The sequence below is a fragment of the Amia ocellicauda genome, chromosome 6, assembly GCF_036373705.1.
Source record: "Amia ocellicauda isolate fAmiCal2 chromosome 6, fAmiCal2.hap1, whole genome shotgun sequence".
Classification (NCBI taxonomy): domain Eukaryota; kingdom Metazoa; phylum Chordata; class Actinopteri; order Amiiformes; family Amiidae; genus Amia; species Amia ocellicauda.
Window position 1 is genome coordinate 34,044,979 of NC_089855.1, and position 17,474 is coordinate 34,062,452.

The following is a 17,474-nucleotide window of genomic DNA, read 5'->3' on the forward strand; positions in this document are numbered from 1 at the left end:
TGTATACTGTATTAAAAGATTAATTCCCAAATACTAGTTGATCTTATGTAGTTGCAAAAATGTCTTCATCGTACAATCGGGCGTTGATTAGCCAGCCCTGTAGTGCGGTTTTGTCAACACATTCTACCCCCGGTTTATTAACGCGTCATTTCCGAACCAACAGAGGGCATTAAGATTGCTCAAGTGACGGGTTTGTTCATAAAATAAGTGCAATTGCGCAAAATTGTGATGTCATTAGATAATTGGCAAAAGCTTTGAAAATCAAATACAGTACAATAAGATTAATTAACATGTTTTCAGATTTTGTGTAATGTCGTAGTTATAAGCTCAGCAGAAAAGGCAGCTGATATTATTTAGTTATTAAAGCCTAGACATTGTTTTAATGTGAATTGTAGGATAGTATACATTTTAAAACACACTTGGATGGAACATTAGGCCTACATTGTGTACGAATTTGTTATGTATTTATTTAGTTAGTTATCTTTTTATTTGTGGGTGGTATAATATGACTGGAACAGTGACTAGCAAAGTAACCGGGTTAGTTTGGAGGCAAATGAAGTCAAATAAACAACGCAGTTGACAAATATCTGTCACATTGTAATTAGCAAATTGCATTGGTGTATTATGGAAATTATAAGTTACACTAAAGTACTGTCACTGGGTTAAAACAAAAGCTTGTTTACTCGTGTTGATCATGGGCATTGCAGGGATACAGTCACAATCGTTACATAAGTTGGGACAGCATTGGCCCATTTCCTAGTGTAATAGCTTGACCCTAGGGGGGATCTTTAGTTTTGGACGCAAAATGTTCATAGATAATAATAATAATAATAATAATAATAATAATAATAATAAGACCGAGTACACTAATACGTATTATCATTAAAAGTCTAACATTCTATCCCAGGAATGTAAGATAAGTATTCTATTTACTTGCAATGTAGTATTACTTTCAATATAATCCCAATTACAAAGTGGAAGGCAGCCTATAAAACCTTCCAACAAGTATCCGTGCAATATCTGTTTGTTGTGGTTCATTTTAGATACTGACAAAAATGTCGACTCCTAGAGTTGCACTAGTGACCGGATCTAACAAAGGCATCGGGTTGGCGGTGGTGCGGGCTCTGTGCCAGCAGTTCGCGGGGGACGTGTACCTGACAGCCCGGGACGTGGGGCGGGGGACGGACGCGGTGCGGAGCTTGAAGTCCGAGGGACTGAACCCCTTGTTCCACCAGCTGGACATCACCAACCCCGACAGCAGACGAAGCGTTAGGGACTTCTTGCAGGAGAAATACGGGGGTCTGGACGTGCTTATTAACAATGCTGCCATTGCCTTCAAAGGTAATCAAATCGCACCATCATATACAGTTTAAAATAGGCAACATACTACCACTTTCAGAACAGTAGTTGTCCACCCATCCTAGTCTAAAAAGATTTGTTTTGGGTTTTTTTTTATTATTATTTTTAAATGTGATGAGTGTTTTTTAGTTCATTAAAAAAAAAGTGTAACTAGTACAATCAAATGACATCTGAAGTCAGCATGTGCGTATTTCTAACAGTGTTTATAAACGATATCAAATTGAATGAAATGCACTTACCAAGCTATTTGCACCGATATGATTAATGGGGTTGTCGTAGTTTTGAGGTCTGCGATGCTGAAATACCCTGGTGTGCAGCATAATAAACCTGGCAAGTGCAAACTAGATGTCAACCTGTTACCAAACAGAGTCATAGTGCTATTAATGAATTAAATACTGAAAAAAACATTAGTGTGCTTGTCATGGGATACTTAAATGGTGTTATCAAGGAATCTATCAAACAATATAAAATCAAGTATGTCGCAAATGTAATTATATTTAATATAAGGAAAAAAGCCTACTGTTAAAAACTTATACAATTGTGTGTAGGAATATGCATGTGCTTAGCTTCACGTCTTTTACCATTTTTTATTTAAAAGCTGGTGGAAGTGACTCCTATCTGAATTCTCCTGTGTTGTGTATCATGATATATGCCATATATCGTGAGTGCTTGTGCTGGTACAAAATGCAATTCCATTTCCAGGTGTAATAATCACTGCCTGATTACAAATTAAATGTGGGATAAGGTAACTGCAAAAGTCATGTGACCTTTTGCACCAAATTATAATTCTGTAAGTACAGTACAAGTAAGTCAAACTTGGGGCTTGAACATCCCAGTGTTTATGTTCCTTATCGAAGCTTGCATTTTAATCCTAATCAGTTTGGCTTTAAGGTGTGTTTAATTAGTGCTCAAAAATCAATCACACAGGGAAAATCAACAATGGAAACTAAATCAGAAATTCTGTGATAACAAATGTATACATTTAAAACCATTTAGTAAAACTTAATTTGTGGTCTTCAAGTGTCAAAATGCTTTTCATTTTTTTTCAACAGTGAAAAAAAAAAGAGACATCTTAAAAGTAATAGTAAAGCCCACTGAGGATGCATTGTTGAGATATCCACGGATAAGGGTTGATGTGTTCAAGGTGCTGGAATTCAGAATGGTGCTTTATTTCTCTGCAGTGGTTGACCCAACGCCATTTGCAGTTCAGGCAGAAGTGACCCTCAACACAAACTTCTTTGCCACTAGAGACCTCTGCAACGAGCTTCTTCCCATCATCAAGCCAAGAGGTAAGCAAGACAACCTTTGAGATTCTGCATCATATATGATGGAACATTCCTGCAGTGGTCATTTCAGTCAGATAAGGGAACTCTGGTCCTCCACATATTTAAGAGCTGATAACTCCTGACCAAGTTGTAAGACCATCGTTAGTACAGTTAGGAGCTCAGATTAAACAATAGCAAACAGCGGCCAGGGTGCACCAGGACAAGGTTTGGGAAGTAATGACATAAGCCATCATACTAAAAAGTCTAACTGTTAAGCAAATCCTTTAGTTCGTAGGACTGGAGGGTGACCTTCCATTTCATAATTTCTCCATTGCTATGTTGTTTAGGCAGGGTGGTAAATGTGTCCAGTGTGGCTGGCTCCATGGCTCTGAAGCAGTGCAGTCAGGAACTGCAGGCCAGGTTCCGGAGTAAAGACATCAGCGAGGAGGAGCTGGACAGTCTGATGCAGAGCTTTGTGGAGGAAGCCAAGAGCGGTGTACACACTCAGCGAGGGTGGCCCAACTGGGGCTACGGAGTGTCCAAAATCGGGGTAACAGTCCTCTCCAGGATCCAGGCCTGGAAGATCCAGAGAGAGAGGCCTCAAGACAACATCCTGATCAATGCCTGCTGCCCCGGCTGGGTGAGGACGGATATGGCGGGGCTGCAAGCCACCAAATCCCCAGATGAGGGGGCCATCACCCCCGTCTACCTGGCTTTGCTGCCCCCAGGCGCTGAACAGCCACATGGTCAGTTTGTCAGTGAGAAGGAAGTGCAGGGGTGGTGAGGGCTTAGCTAGAACAGGGGGTCTCCAGGCCTGGTCCCAAAGTACCCAAATTCAGCAGATTTTTGAGTCAATTTATAAAGGCTTAGAGACATGTAATTATGATCAATTGAGCAAGGTATTTTATTAAAAATAATTAAGTTAATATTTGGAATAAACACCCAGTTACCCCTTGGCTTTCAAGCATTCAATTTCATTTCAGTAGCCTGTTTTATTTATCAATATCGAATATATTTCAAGTCTTCAGAAATGGAGAATTTATGGGTGCCTTATAAAACAAACTGGCCCAGGTTTGGAGACTATTGAACTGGAGGATTCAATCTGTGAGGCACACTCCACTAGGGGGGCAGTGCATCTTTGGAATTCCTAGACACATTCATTGTTAATCATATCAAGTTAACATGATCAAATTAAACCAATCAAATCAAATTATTTTCTTCCCTTGTAATTATCTTTTACAAAAAGCTATGCTAACAAATGTATAAATGTTAAAAATGGTCATGTTTGCAATATGTGTCTAATTCAAAAGCTTGAAAGACTCCTGGCACAATTATTTATTGAAACCTCTTGTCACAGGTGAAACCTGCAGTGTGAAAAATAGATCTGAAATTTAAACACATTCTGGGTGCTTGACAAATACAAATTTTAGCTATGGGTACAATCGGCATATTTATAAGGGTACAACATACAATGTGCCACCATAAAAATTGTCAAATTAACTTAAACATCCGGCAACTACATAAATATCATTTTTATATCACATAAAAAAAAAAAAAAAAAAAAAATTGATGGACTTTTGAGAGCATTCGAAAGATTTAAAATCCAATAACTCAGGCTTTCACTTGACATGCAAAGTCCTAGTTAAAAGGGAAAGAGAGCATGCAATAACTATTCCTCAAAATATCACCTGACAGCTGTCCGAATCCAGTAGTTATCATTGATGCTCCAGGCATTCTTACATCAGCAGCCAGGGAACACTGCCCCCCATCTTTTATGTGAGACACCAGTACAATAGGCTCGTCCTTATCTCCTTTACTGTTGTTTATTGCATAACTCTTACTGAGAAATGATGTGAAATGAAATGATGTGATACTCTGTTATTTCCTGACTGGAACAAAAGCAATCACACCATTATGTGATAGACGTGTACAAAATGCATTTAAAGGGGAACTAGCACATTTCCTAAGATTGTTTTTTTTGCTTCTTTACATGTATATAAGTATGATGTATAGTACTTTTCCAGTTTAATTATGTCTTATAAGCAACTTTTAGAACTTTAAAATGTGAAGCTTAACAAATAATGACAGTTGTCATATGCCATAATGTAGGCCCCTTTAAGGTTTTTATGTGTGTTGTGTGGTAACCTACCAGATTACAAAAACACAAGGGAAAAACTACAACAGAGGAGATTTTGTGCAAGTAATCCCTAGTGCAAAAAAATATGACACTGGTTTTGTATGAATAGGCTAATGCACAGCAATATATAATACAGTGTGTGATTTTTGGAAACAAATGTGTTCGCAAGGTAAATATTATTGAATAAATACCAAAGCAGCACTGAACATAATGACTCGAGTTGTTGTGGGGACAAATCTGGTACTGCTGTAGTTTTTCCCTGTGTTTCTTAATATCCAGAAAGTTATGACATGACACATCCTGAAAAGCTGAAAGTTGAATCTTCCATTTTATATATATATATATATATATATATATATATATATATATATATATAGTGCTATATCTTATTTATACTATACTATACTAAAGAAATATGTAAAGACACATAAAACCATCATTTTAGCAATCTCGCTAGTTCCCCTTTAATATCCATTTAGTAATGTGCTAATATTTACTGATTAATCCTTAATTGTGGTGTCTGTCTGTGACCTAAAGTTATTAGCATATTTATGTTTGTCAGCCCCTTTGTGTTTTTTCATGTAGCCAATACATAATTTGTTTTGTATTATTATATCATTAAGGAGCCTCTTTAATAGGGCACTAGAATAAACCTTTGTAACTTGAAAAAAAAAAGTAAACATTACAGAAGAAAATAACTAATGGATGGAATCTGTGTAAACAGTACCAAATGCTGTGTGTAAACCATGAGATTGCAGGAAACTACCTGTGATTTTACAAAGCTTTTTTGCCCCAGAGCAAAGTTGGCCACATTAGGAGATTAAGGAAAAAAAAAGATGCAATCCTGGGCTCAATCTTAATTCCTGGAAGGCCACAAGGTCTTTTGACTAATGTTCCAACTGAGCTCCCAGTTAATTAATTGGTCTGATTAGCTGATTAACAAGATTGATTAAATACCTCTCTAGAAGCTGCAAATTGTTTTAGGTAGTGCACATTGAAATCAATGGCTCTGTTAACTCTCCAATTGTAAAATACCTTAAAATAATGTTATATATGTCTATTTGATAACAAAACTGTGTTAATAAAGTGACTTGAAGTATCCAGGTGATTCTGCGGCCTCCTGGGAGTTTGAGTTTGAGACCCCTGCCCTGAAGTCTTTAACATCATCGAGCTGCTGTGTACTGTGCCACAGAGAACATTAAACTGGTTGTAGTATGTCATACACACCCCAGAAATAATTGGCAGCAAGAGCTTCTATATGGAATGTGTATGTATTCTGTGTGATGTATTAAAACATACACCGTGCCTCAACTGTTTGTATGTGCATTGTTTTTCTAGTCTTGATGTATTTAGGCAACTCAGTTGCTCTCACCTTTGATCTTGCTCTGAATAAAATAAAATGCAAAAACATGTGTTGTGATGTGACGGCTGTTTTGCTAGGTATCATTTTATTTGCCAAGGAAATAGCATCCACTGCAGTGACAGCAGATTGGAAGCCATTGCAGAGAAACAGGTTTTTGAAGACTGTGCACATGCAAAATTGCTGTGACAAGTGAATTGCGGGATCTGTTGTAGTTGCAATGTTTTTTTTATCACTCAGCTATCAAAAAGGGAGAAAAAAAAACTGACTGAATTACTGTAGAGAGGTTAATTGATTATCATTACCATTTTGGTGTCCATTACTTGATGTGTTATTTGCTCCATTTATATCCAAGTTTCAGTCATGCCAACATGACACATGGATAAGACTGAATTGCAGGGTGGTGAAGAAGTGCATGTCTTTTCCTGTGTATATGTGAACAAGGTCACTGTCTTACTGTGCTACGGTACTTTGCTATAGGTCAACCCTGATACCCAGAAGAACAAAGCCTGGTAAGCCCAGTTTTCACCAGCAAAACCCCTCTTATATTAAACATTCCATATGCCTTAATTTTACACTTGTTAAACCATATATGCGTTTTCTTGGCAAGCTGTTAGGCAGACACCGAACTTCCACTTATCACGAGACCGACATGTGGACCTGTTATCTGTCTCTTCTGTCAGGTCTGCATAAAAGTGCCTGTACTTCGTAATTTTTTAAAGACTGTTCTTGAGATCTTTTGAGGCCTTCTGGACCTCTTCCGTGCAGCTGCTCGTAAAAAATTCCTTTGATTGACCATGCATCTCTCTCTGGATGATTTTCGATTCTTCAGGGGGTTTTACATTGTTGACTGAATGGACTTTGAACAGTGCCTACTTCCACAATACTTATATTTAATACTAATTGTAATGGTACTAATTTCCATGTGCATGTGTTCAGTTTAGCTTGATTTTACATAGTGTCTAATGACTTTTAAATTGTTCTGCTTGAGGCGTGTTCTATTGTCAAGAGGAATGCATATGACAAGGGCAGAGCTTGGATAGCAATGTAGAAATACAGCAAGCACATCTGGACAAGAATGGTAAGAACTTGTCCACAGCTGTTGCGTTGTAGTCCCATACAGACAAACACACATCGTGTTTGAAAGCTATTGGCTTGTTTATTGTTTTTTTGCTTTAGACATTTTTACTTATTTTCACTCTGGACCTCATACATTAATTGCTACAGCTTAAATCTCTCACCAGACCACCTTGGTTTAAAGATTAACAGTCATTCTCTTGAAAACCAATAATAGATGTATTCATTGTTTACAATTCTAGATTAAGGAACAGGATATATTCTATGTTCAAACCTTGGTTTTGCTTTAAACAGCATGACTTGGCACATTGATCTGAAAACCCACAACTTTTTAAGAATACTCTTGTCTTCCTATTATAATCCTTCCCAGTTTACTAGGTCTTGTGTTGATAGTTCCTTTGAGGGTAAATATAGGTTAGCCTATAAACATGCAGCTCATCTAATTATCCTAATTGCATAGCCCAATAGGACATACATTGCTGTATGTACCTTATTCTCAAACTATTGCATGTTTAAAAGTGTGCATGTGTGTTTGTGTTATATTCCAGTGCCACTTGGTAGTCTCCCAAGTTTAATACTGTAACGTAACTATTTGTTGATTTTGGAAAAGTCCTTGTGTACCTAAAGCATTTGAAGTTAACCATAATACAATTACACAAATATGGACCTAAAGCACCATTAATACTATTCCTGTTCTCTGCATCTAAATCAACCAGGTGTAAGTGATTGACCCTAAGAAGACCAGAACAAATTATGTATATATATATATATATATATATATATATATATATATATATATATATATATATATATATATAATAAACTTTTATCAAATTTGTTTGTAGCTCCCACAAGATATACTACCTTCAACCCTACATTTATAAGGTCTAAGGGACTAACAAAGCAAGCTGGACCGGTCAGTATCCGAATGGGGGATCTCCAAAGAAAACCAGGTTGCTTCTGGAAATAGTATTGGTAGACCAGTAGGTGGCAGTGCGCTCTCTGAACCAGAAAATCCCAACCAACACCCCAGTATGGGGACAGGAGACACTGCTTTAAGGGGAGGTGTCTTTTGGTTGATCCATTGGGAGGTAAAAGAAAGTCCTGGCTACTTGTGGGCATTGTAAAAGTAATATAGCTACACTGACACTACCACTCTTCTTGAACTGCCTTAACAATTCTTAATTTCTCCACTGTGCTGTGGAGTGAGCAAGTGGACAAGCTTTCCATTGCTAGCTACCAAGTACTATGAAATTCAAAAGTCCAGTATTAATGTTATTATTGTTGTTGTTGTTGTTGTTTTATTATTATTAGAGTAACTATTAGTAATAAGCTGAATGCAAAAATAGTTTTCCCATGTCGCATAAATCAACCTCTCCAAAAATCCGAGGTCATAAATAAAACAAATCTTGTTCGGCTAATCGTCTGTGCTGCAGCCGACCAGAGACAAGGTTAGGAGAACCTGATGTGGATGGAAACTGATACTAAAACAATTCTAAAATTCTGTAGCAATTAGAGAGAATCGATGCTTGCCAATCTGCAACACTATTCTAAAAGAGAACCCACAAATACATCAATAACGTAAAACACTGATTAATAAGTAATACTGCACTATCATTGATGACCTATTATTAATATTAATAATAGGTCATCAATGATAGTGCAGTATTACTTAATACTTACCAATGTTTTACTATGCACTCCACTTATCGTGCTGCTAGCTTGCTTATATAATATAATATAATATAATATAATAATATATAGGGTTGCTGTTGACAGTGATACCCCCATCCATAAAAGTTTAGCACCCCATGTTGCAAACAACAGCAAGCGCGATTATTATTCATTATCTAACATTTACAATCGGGCAGTGTCAACAGCTCAGATCCTGGAATGTACCACCGCGTAGGGGAATACGCCGCGTATCGGTTACATTTCATGTGAATGCGAGCTTTAGAAACGACATACAATAGGAAATGCCCAATGTAAATGTAAATATTGTGTAGTCAACGCGGACTCCTTAGCTGTTCTCCTACCTTTAACATCATTAAACCCCACAAAATCAGTCGCCACACACCCCTTACCCCCCATTGTTTCGTTCATGATTTGCCACCAGGAAGTATTATTCGGCATCAGCTGAGTTGAAGATTCCAGCCCGCCTCACCAGACAGCGCTGACAACACAGCTCTGGGGAATCGCCTCTTACCAGCTCTGCGGGAGATTTCATTTCTTCATAAAATCACAAAGGAGTCCGTCTTATTTGTTTTAGTCTGACAATAAGGGTAACGTGTAAGATACTAAACTTTGGAGAAGAACCGGTGTCAAGGGTGGGATTTGCACATCGGCTGTACAAAAAGCGGATCATTTGATTTGGAGTAGGTGGGTGAGTCACTTGTCTTTTCTCAGTTGTTTTTCCAGCATGTTTTTGTTTCCTTCTTTCTTTCTTTCTTTCTTTCTTTCTTTCTTTTTCTTTCTTTCTCCTGAAGGCAGTGGTGATGATGACACGCCTGTCCAATATGCCTCTTATGTTTTTCCAATGCAAAGTCTTGACTCACGTAGGCAAATGCAGGAAAATGCAATGCTATACAAAATACACACATTTTTGATGCATTGTAATTGCGCTCGCCCATTTTAAATGTGGGTCTTTGCTGTATTTAAATATTTATCGATGGATTCAATGTATGCATTGACATATCCGCGTAAATAGGTCAACCATAACAGTCAAATACCCGAATGATTTAGCCCATACATATTTCTTATAATAATAATAATAGTAATAATAATAATATACTGCATCTGTAATATTCAATATGTAACTCATCACCAAGCAGTGAAACAAAACATGAGCTATCGTTTTAAATAAACGCTCATCTGGACTGAGATCATTGGTTTTAAGTTTTGCTTGATTGAAATCGATTAAGTGATTCAAGACGCCTTTTTATGTCGCTCTTTAAGTTGTTACTTGTGAGGTTGGGACCCGTTTGTAAAGCAGTGCTTTGGGCTTTGAGTTTGTGGGGAAAAAGCACCTAGTGAAATAGTCCTCCGTTTTGATCTAAGTTTCACTGAAAAGGCTAAATGAAGTAGTCTTTCGCCAACTATTTGCATAGGGATACTCTTGGTTTTTAATTGTTATTTTATCAGACCTCCGTTAGTCACATACAATGAATGACAATTTGGAGGACACTGGAAATTGCAACATTTCTCTAAAGCTGTATGTTAGGATTATTAGTATTGGTATTAATATTAGTTATTAGCATTACATGTCTGAATATATTGATATTTTCCAATTTCCCTAGTCAGTGCTGAATATGTTGGTTTTGCACATATAGACTCCATATTTCAAAATACATTATTAACACACTAAGTGAATAAAGAATCTGTGCTGTTCATTGGAAATTCCTCATTCCTGATTTCACATTTTGTTTGCATCAGATCATATTAACTTCCTTTTTTTTTTTTTTTTTCCATTTTAGCAATTGGGTCTTACATCTTACATTGAAGGAACTCTGGATTCTGTGATTTTCTCTGTATGAATTTCCTTATGCATAGTTACAACTCCTTTTGTTTATGTTTATGTTTATGCTCATATGATCTTGTGTATCTGGACAAAATCTAATTCTAAATCTCTTATTTGTGAAGTTATTTTCCCCCTCTGGGATTTTGACTGTAAATGTGTTAGCCACTAGGTTTTGTCCTCTGGGAGTTTGTTCCAAATTATGTTTTCTGTTCTTGGAAGTTTAAAAAGGACAGCAGTCAAAATCCAGGGTTCGGTCAACATATACTACAAATGCAAAGAAGATAAGTTAATAGCATTGCATTGTAGCAATTTAGGCTACATTCCAGTGACAAAACCAGGTGCTCCTTTGTATGATTCATACATATCTAAAAAACATCTAATACATTAACATAGCTGGAACTAACACACTAGACAGATTTATTTACATGTGAGTAGACTCCACCAGTCTGATTATTAATCACTTATAATGGGTTCTAATAGTATTATATATATGTTAGGTTCATAATCATAACACTTTACAGTTATTTGTAATTTCAAGCAATGCAACTGGACACTAAATGTTTTAAATGCAAAACAAGAATACCACAGTCAAGTAGCAATCTTAGTTTTATATGTTTATGACTGTCATATCCTTCCCAAACCACGTGTGATTGCATTTCTGCAGTGTGTCCTTAATTCAATTCATGCTGATCTGTGTTATTGTCAAGTCTTACCAGCTCCCAAAATACCTAGCTAAAATCAGTGATTGCATGATGGGATGATAAAGCTAATATTTCCTCTTTAACTACTGTTGGCTTTTGGTTTTTGAGACCCTTGAAGTCCATCTCCCTGACAGTCAGGCCTGTTTTTCATATTGAAATGCAGTTTTTAGGTAAATAAACTTGTGCCTGATAAACTCTCATTACTCATCAAACACTGTGGTGTCTCTGATAGAAAACAAGAGAGTTTATTTTTTTACCCCAAGGATTAGAGCATGTTGCAACATACTTAAATTGATTTACTTCAGTCGAGGTTAGACTTAGAAATAAATAAAAAAGCTTGAGCAATGTTTCTTTGTCAATTGTCTCCAAAACCCCAGTGGAGAGGTAGGATAAATGACACTGAAATGCACAGTAAACATTTTGGAAGAGGGGGCTTGAATGAGATTACAACCTCAACACAAGCGGCAGATTAAACATATTTGTGAAGATAAATTAACTTTTGGTGAGATTTGCTGTTGATAACATTTCCTATTTTGCAAACAGATGGATCTTAAAATCTACAGAGGCAGTGTAAATCTGTGAGCTTTCAGGCACTGGAAAGTGGTTAGGGATGTACTTGGAGAGCTGGTGTCAGTACTGGGAGGGGAGTGAGGGGAACGTACAGCTTTGTTTCTGCACACAGATATAGAGGTCAGTTTCAGGTCTCTACTGGGTCTCGCCAGTTTCCCAACTGATGTGGTCTGTAGTTTTATTTTCTTTGACCTTCATTACCTTGTTGCTATTGAATGAGATGAGTCTCACACCATTTACTTTCCCCCCGAAAACATTGCAGATTGTAGCCTTAGAATGCATCACATGTATTTTATTTACTGTGAGATTGTAACCGTGTCCTGCCCTATATTCCTGACATGGCATTGAAAAAAGCTTCTGTCTGCTTTACTGAAGGAAAATCCACAACTTGTCAGTCCTCTGCAGTACTCCCAGTATCTGGATCCTTACCAATTTTCAGCAGATCCTTAGATTAGTCCTTAGTATAGATCTGTCCTAAACAATATTGCCAGTCCCTTTTTTGAACAAATGCCAAGCCTTGCATATTTTACCAAGGCTTTCTAATTCTACAGCACATTTTATGGGTTTTATGCACAGTCAGCCTCCTATTCTACACCAACACTGACACAAATTGTCAGTTCTAATGAACTTGGATGCTTTTCATGAGCACTGTTGCCCCTAAAATATAGTTATTGTGAGTTCTGGCAACTTAACTGTAAGATGTAATTACTGAGGAGAATGATTTCAGTCTATCTCCATGTCATTCATTCAGATACAAATTAAAGCATTATCCCTCTAGTAGCTTTGTGGCAGAAGGATTGTTCCAAGTTTGTACATTTTAATTTGTGCTGTTTTAGAAATTTAATCCCTTTAGGAAATCTTAATTAATTTTTTTGAGTGTAAAATCACTTATTTGTATTTAATAACGATTAAAACAAGTACTTGCATATTACTACGAATTACTTTACTTTTCATTACTGCAGACTTACTTGTTCTATCAGGATTGCTCAGACCAAGGAACTGGATTACCTGAATTTCTTATCAGCTCTTAGCCTACTTAAAATTACTTGTGGAGTGCTGTTTTTTTTTTTTTTTAATAACGTATTTTAAACAATAACAAGTAGCCTATTTGTTTTGTTGACTGAACATAAGTAATAATTTACTTATTTTACATTACTAGCAATTACTACTAAATATTGCACATTACTAAGAATTATGTGTAGAATGGACCATTTATTTTAGTAGTTTTGAGTAATATAATTTATTAATTTTAAGAAAAAACTAGTTTTTTTATGTGTGAGTGTGTGTGTAACACTGTGTGAAATACAAATCAACTCTGTTTGAAAAAATGATTTTTATCTTGTGATTTAATAACCACTTTCAAACAAACATGGAAAATAATTTGGCAACAGAACCCAAGATCGGCAGCAGGCAGTTGTTCCATTTTGACTATTATACTGGATCTTATTATTTTTGTTCAATGAAAAATTGTGCTGCAGGCATTTGGAGTTCTATGTTCTCCTCCAAGTGATTCATTCATATGAGTCTTTATAGTTTGAGGTCAAAGAGGCTCCTTCATTCTGATGTTCCAGATAAAAGGGCTGTTACATTCTAAAGTCTTGTTGGATCAAGGCAGTTCCAAGTTTTATCTGAATCTCAGTTAACTGATGGTTGCTTCATTTGGTCTACATTTAAACCTGTATTTTTGAGTATTCTCATAGTTTCTCTATGAGATTTTATCCTGAGTAATGATTAGGTGTATCTTCACTGTGCCGCAGCCGGGATTTGGGCCCAGCATCCTGGGAGAGCAAGTCCACACACACTACCTCTATGCCAAAAGAGTCAGCTCTTGTAATTCTGTAACCATGAGGGTTAGTTAGCTCATTACATCCCCCCTAGGCACAACCTAGGGGCATGCCCATTAGGACCAATGTTGCATCAACACGGGGTGTACATACCATAGCAATTTACTCAAAGGAGGGGAGGGTTCAATTCGTTCAGTCACCAATTGTAGTGATACGAACAGAGCTGAGCCCAACATCCTGGGAATGCCAGTCCACATGCACTACTGATATGCCAAAAGTGTCTGCTGTAGCTATGTAGGTTAGCTCTTTACATCTGGTAAAATAATGCTTGAAAAATAAATATATGCATGTACTCCTGGACCTTAGGTAGTTAACCATATTGATGTTTTCAACTCTGTCACAACAGTTTATTGTAGTCTGCCAGCTCATAGAATGCGATAAAAGCTAAAGTTTCAATATGTTTTGCATCACAACATTGGGTCTGACAGCAGTTGTCTGCATATAGGAAATGTTTACTAAATTGAAAATCTGTTTTTAATTTGTTGCCATTTCTATTTGCAAATACTTAATTACTGTTGACTGTGTCTTTATAATGCTAAGGTCACTGGAAGATATCAAACTAGTAGCAACAAATAATGTTTTTAATGGCCTATTAAAAATAAATAAATAAATAAACTCTTATTAATTCAAAAGATAAGTGATTTATGTTAAGCATGCTAAGTGATTTTTGTTCTCTGTTCTTGGAAAAACATACTTTATATGAATCCTGGATCACCCCCTTGTGAATTCTGTATGCTGATTACAGGGCCAACGACACACTTGGTAAAGTTATGAAGTAGTCAGATTGGTAACAGTGGTAGAGCAGTGCCAGCTCTTAAAATGCCTTGAAAATTCTAAAAAGAAACAAATGTCACACCCCAAGTGATATGACTAAAGCTTACAAGCTAAATATACACTCCCCACTATTGTCAGTTTTAGGGGTGAGTGGAAAATGTAGGTATTGGGTATCTTGTATTATCTCCGTAGAGGGTTATGAAGCTGAAGGTTTGAAAGTGAAGGTTGAATTCAGTGGAACTTCTTACTTACCTCTTTAGGCTGGTGTGTTCTTCTGACTAAAAGCTGACAGTGCATCTATAATATTATGAGTGACGGATTTTGTATTTGATCGTGACTAATAATGTCTTATAGATATATTTGTTTAAGCCATCATAAATAAGCCATCATAATGAATGCTGGTTTGAGTTTCTCGTACCTCAAGGTGCTTCTTGTTTTAATGTTTTAAATGTCTTTGGGATAGGATAGAAAAGAGAAACATGTGGACATATAGGTTGGCAGAACAGCCATAGTACTGCAGTTTGTGATCGTTAATTTGAAAAATAAACTCTACTCGAGAAACGTATTATAGAATGCATTCTGCCCCCCTTCAAATGAGAGAGCGCTTTCCAACTTGTAGCTTTTTGCATTTACAGAAGCGCAATGCAATGCATTTGCAATGCAAAGCAGCCTGCTTGGGATGGGCCTTGAACATCTGGTGGATGCAAGCATTACAATCTCGCTGTTCTTGGAGATGGCTCAACAAACAAACATTTTTCAAGGCCGAGGTCCTTCATTCAGTTAGTCGTGACAAGGGAAGCATAGCGGAGGTTGGGTTGAGAAGAAGCAGAACCACTTATTCACATCAAAGGTAACTGGTTCAAAGCTCTACTTCAATATTGTTCACTGTAGAGTCTACAAAAAGTGTATAGACTGAATAGTAGCATTCTGGTTTTCATCAGGCTGCTTCTTCTGTGCTAATGTGGAATAGTGAAAAGTATTTTTCTAAGGTCAATCCGTGAGTGAGGGCACCAGTTTGGGTTTGGCTCTCCTTTACTACTGTAGTTTTTTAATCCGTCCCCATCTGCTTCACAGTTGTGTGGTTTGTTTAAGCAGTTTAAAGCAGCTTAAGAACCAATGACTGCTGTGTTCTTTTGTGTAAGCTTTTCACTAAAGTCAGAGAGGAGTGTCACAAGACAGGGTTTCTGCATGACAAAATGAATTGAGAGATGAATGTGTTCTGTGGACTTTGAGAGATTACAGCTTGCTTTCTGCTACCTGGATTGACTTGTCAGTAGTTCAGCAGCATTTAAAAATAAATCGATCAATCAATAAATGACGTATTTTGGAGGTTGTTGAATTTTAAAATGTGAGTGATTGAGCAGTTATGTACAATACAGTTCAACTAGGGAGTGAATTCAGTATCAATGAGGTCATCAGTTGCCAAACCTGTTCAAAACACTGAAGCAAATAAGTTGACCAAAATGTATTCAGTCTTGTATTGTATTGGTCTTTTCTTTTTTAAACCACATGCTGATGCCACTGTCACTTTTCAATGCTTTTCAAGGCTTTCTGGATGTCAAGGCTTTAGGCTTTTCACACATACTGCATTGTTTCAGACAGTGCCTTGCCCCATATGGATTGTGAGACTGGTCTGTTATGCTCAAAGACATTCACGTACAACCATTGCTTCAACGGGCATCAATCTCATGATACCACACAGTAAAAAGTGCCTTTGAAAAGAGGTACAACAGAACAGGAACCACAAATATAGATTCAAGTTTAATTTCCTCTTAAATCATTGTTGCAGTTTTTGTGAATATGAATTTGAGTTTTTTTTTTTCTCTTAAATGACTTATTAGTCACATCACTACACAATTACATTAGATGGCAGTTCAAAACTAACATGGAGTGATTTAACACATATGCACAATAGGCTGTACAGTGAAGCAAAATACAGTACCACATATAACAACTGCAGCAAATATGCAAAATTATATAAAGGTCATATTGTAAAAGTAAAAATGAAACTGGTAGTTGCTTTGATGGAAACTGTGTCCCGAGTGAGTAGAAGTAGTGGGTCATTAAGCGGGTCATTTTCCAACAATGAGAAATCCAGTGCTACATTGTAACATTGCATGGCAAGCTGAGCATAAAGAACACTGGCCAGGTGAACACAGCGGTTAGGATACTGTTTTCTTTGCCAACGTCACCTGCTTTGAATCAGCCAGAACAAATGACTGCTACGCACACAGTCGTCTGAGCTGCAGCAGTGAAAAACAACCACGTATTGAAATGTAGCTTCATGCCACGCAGATCTGGAAAGTCAGATTGTACTGGTATTTAAATGTAAGAAATGTAGGTTTCATGCTGGTTTGGTGGTATCATTACACAGCATCTGAAAAAGGTTATTTTTCTTAAATGTTTAATACCTAGAACAAATATTTTTGTCTTTTACTTTGGGTAAAATTCTTAGTTATACAGTTATATGTAATGACAGAATATTAAAGCTTTAGGCCGAGTGATCTGGAGTAGCCTGCATCAAACATCTCTCTTTTGTAATAAGGATTTGTTAATACAAACAGGCCTCTTCTTGCTACTTATCTTGCTTAATCTTGCTGCCTGGGAGAGACAAGAGAAAACAAACACATTTGTTTCAAAACATGGCGATGCAGAATTTCCTATTATTTGGGAGCCAACTAAAAGATCTTTCTTGTAAAACATAAAAATTAAACAATATATTTAACCATATTCAGACAAATGTGTGGTGATAAACTCTTCTCATTCCCTGCATAATTTTCTCAATCTGTGTCCCCGTCAGAATTTAGTCTAGGACACCCATGATGAAGCATGGTGATGTATCTACTTGGCTAAAATGTGGCTGATGCAAT

At 36.8% G+C, this 17,474-nt stretch overlaps 2 protein-coding genes across 5 annotated transcripts in view; both read left to right on the plus strand.

Annotated features, from left to right (window-relative positions):
* Nucleotides 1-103: 103 nt before the first annotated feature.
* Nucleotides 104-6,170, plus strand: cbr1 (carbonyl reductase 1). 2 transcript variants are annotated; one of them, XM_066707006.1, is made up of 4 exons: nucleotides 104-190; nucleotides 1,044-1,341; nucleotides 2,541-2,648; nucleotides 2,972-6,170. In XM_066707006.1, the coding sequence occupies exons 2-4, from the start codon at nucleotides 1,056-1,058 to the stop codon at nucleotides 3,406-3,408; spliced, it is 831 nt and encodes a 276-aa protein (XP_066563103.1). In that variant the 5' UTR covers nucleotides 104-190; nucleotides 1,044-1,055; the 3' UTR covers nucleotides 3,409-6,170. The 2 variants fall into 2 exon arrangements, with proteins under 2 accessions (XP_066563103.1, XP_066563104.1); XM_066707007.1 differs by lacking the exon at nucleotides 104-190 and having other exon boundaries at nucleotides 197-1,341.
* A 3,190-nt stretch (nucleotides 6,171-9,360) lies between these two features.
* Nucleotides 9,361-17,474, plus strand: part of dop1b (DOP1 leucine zipper like protein B) — a 65,615-nt gene continuing 57,501 nt past the window's right edge. Inside the window, exon 1 of one of the 3 annotated variants that reach the window (XM_066707008.1) lies at nucleotides 9,361-9,581. The gene's annotated coding sequence lies outside the window, so the exon portion shown is untranslated. The remainder of the gene's footprint in view (nucleotides 9,582-17,474) is intronic. The other 2 variants (XM_066707009.1, XM_066707010.1) reach the window with 2 other exon arrangements.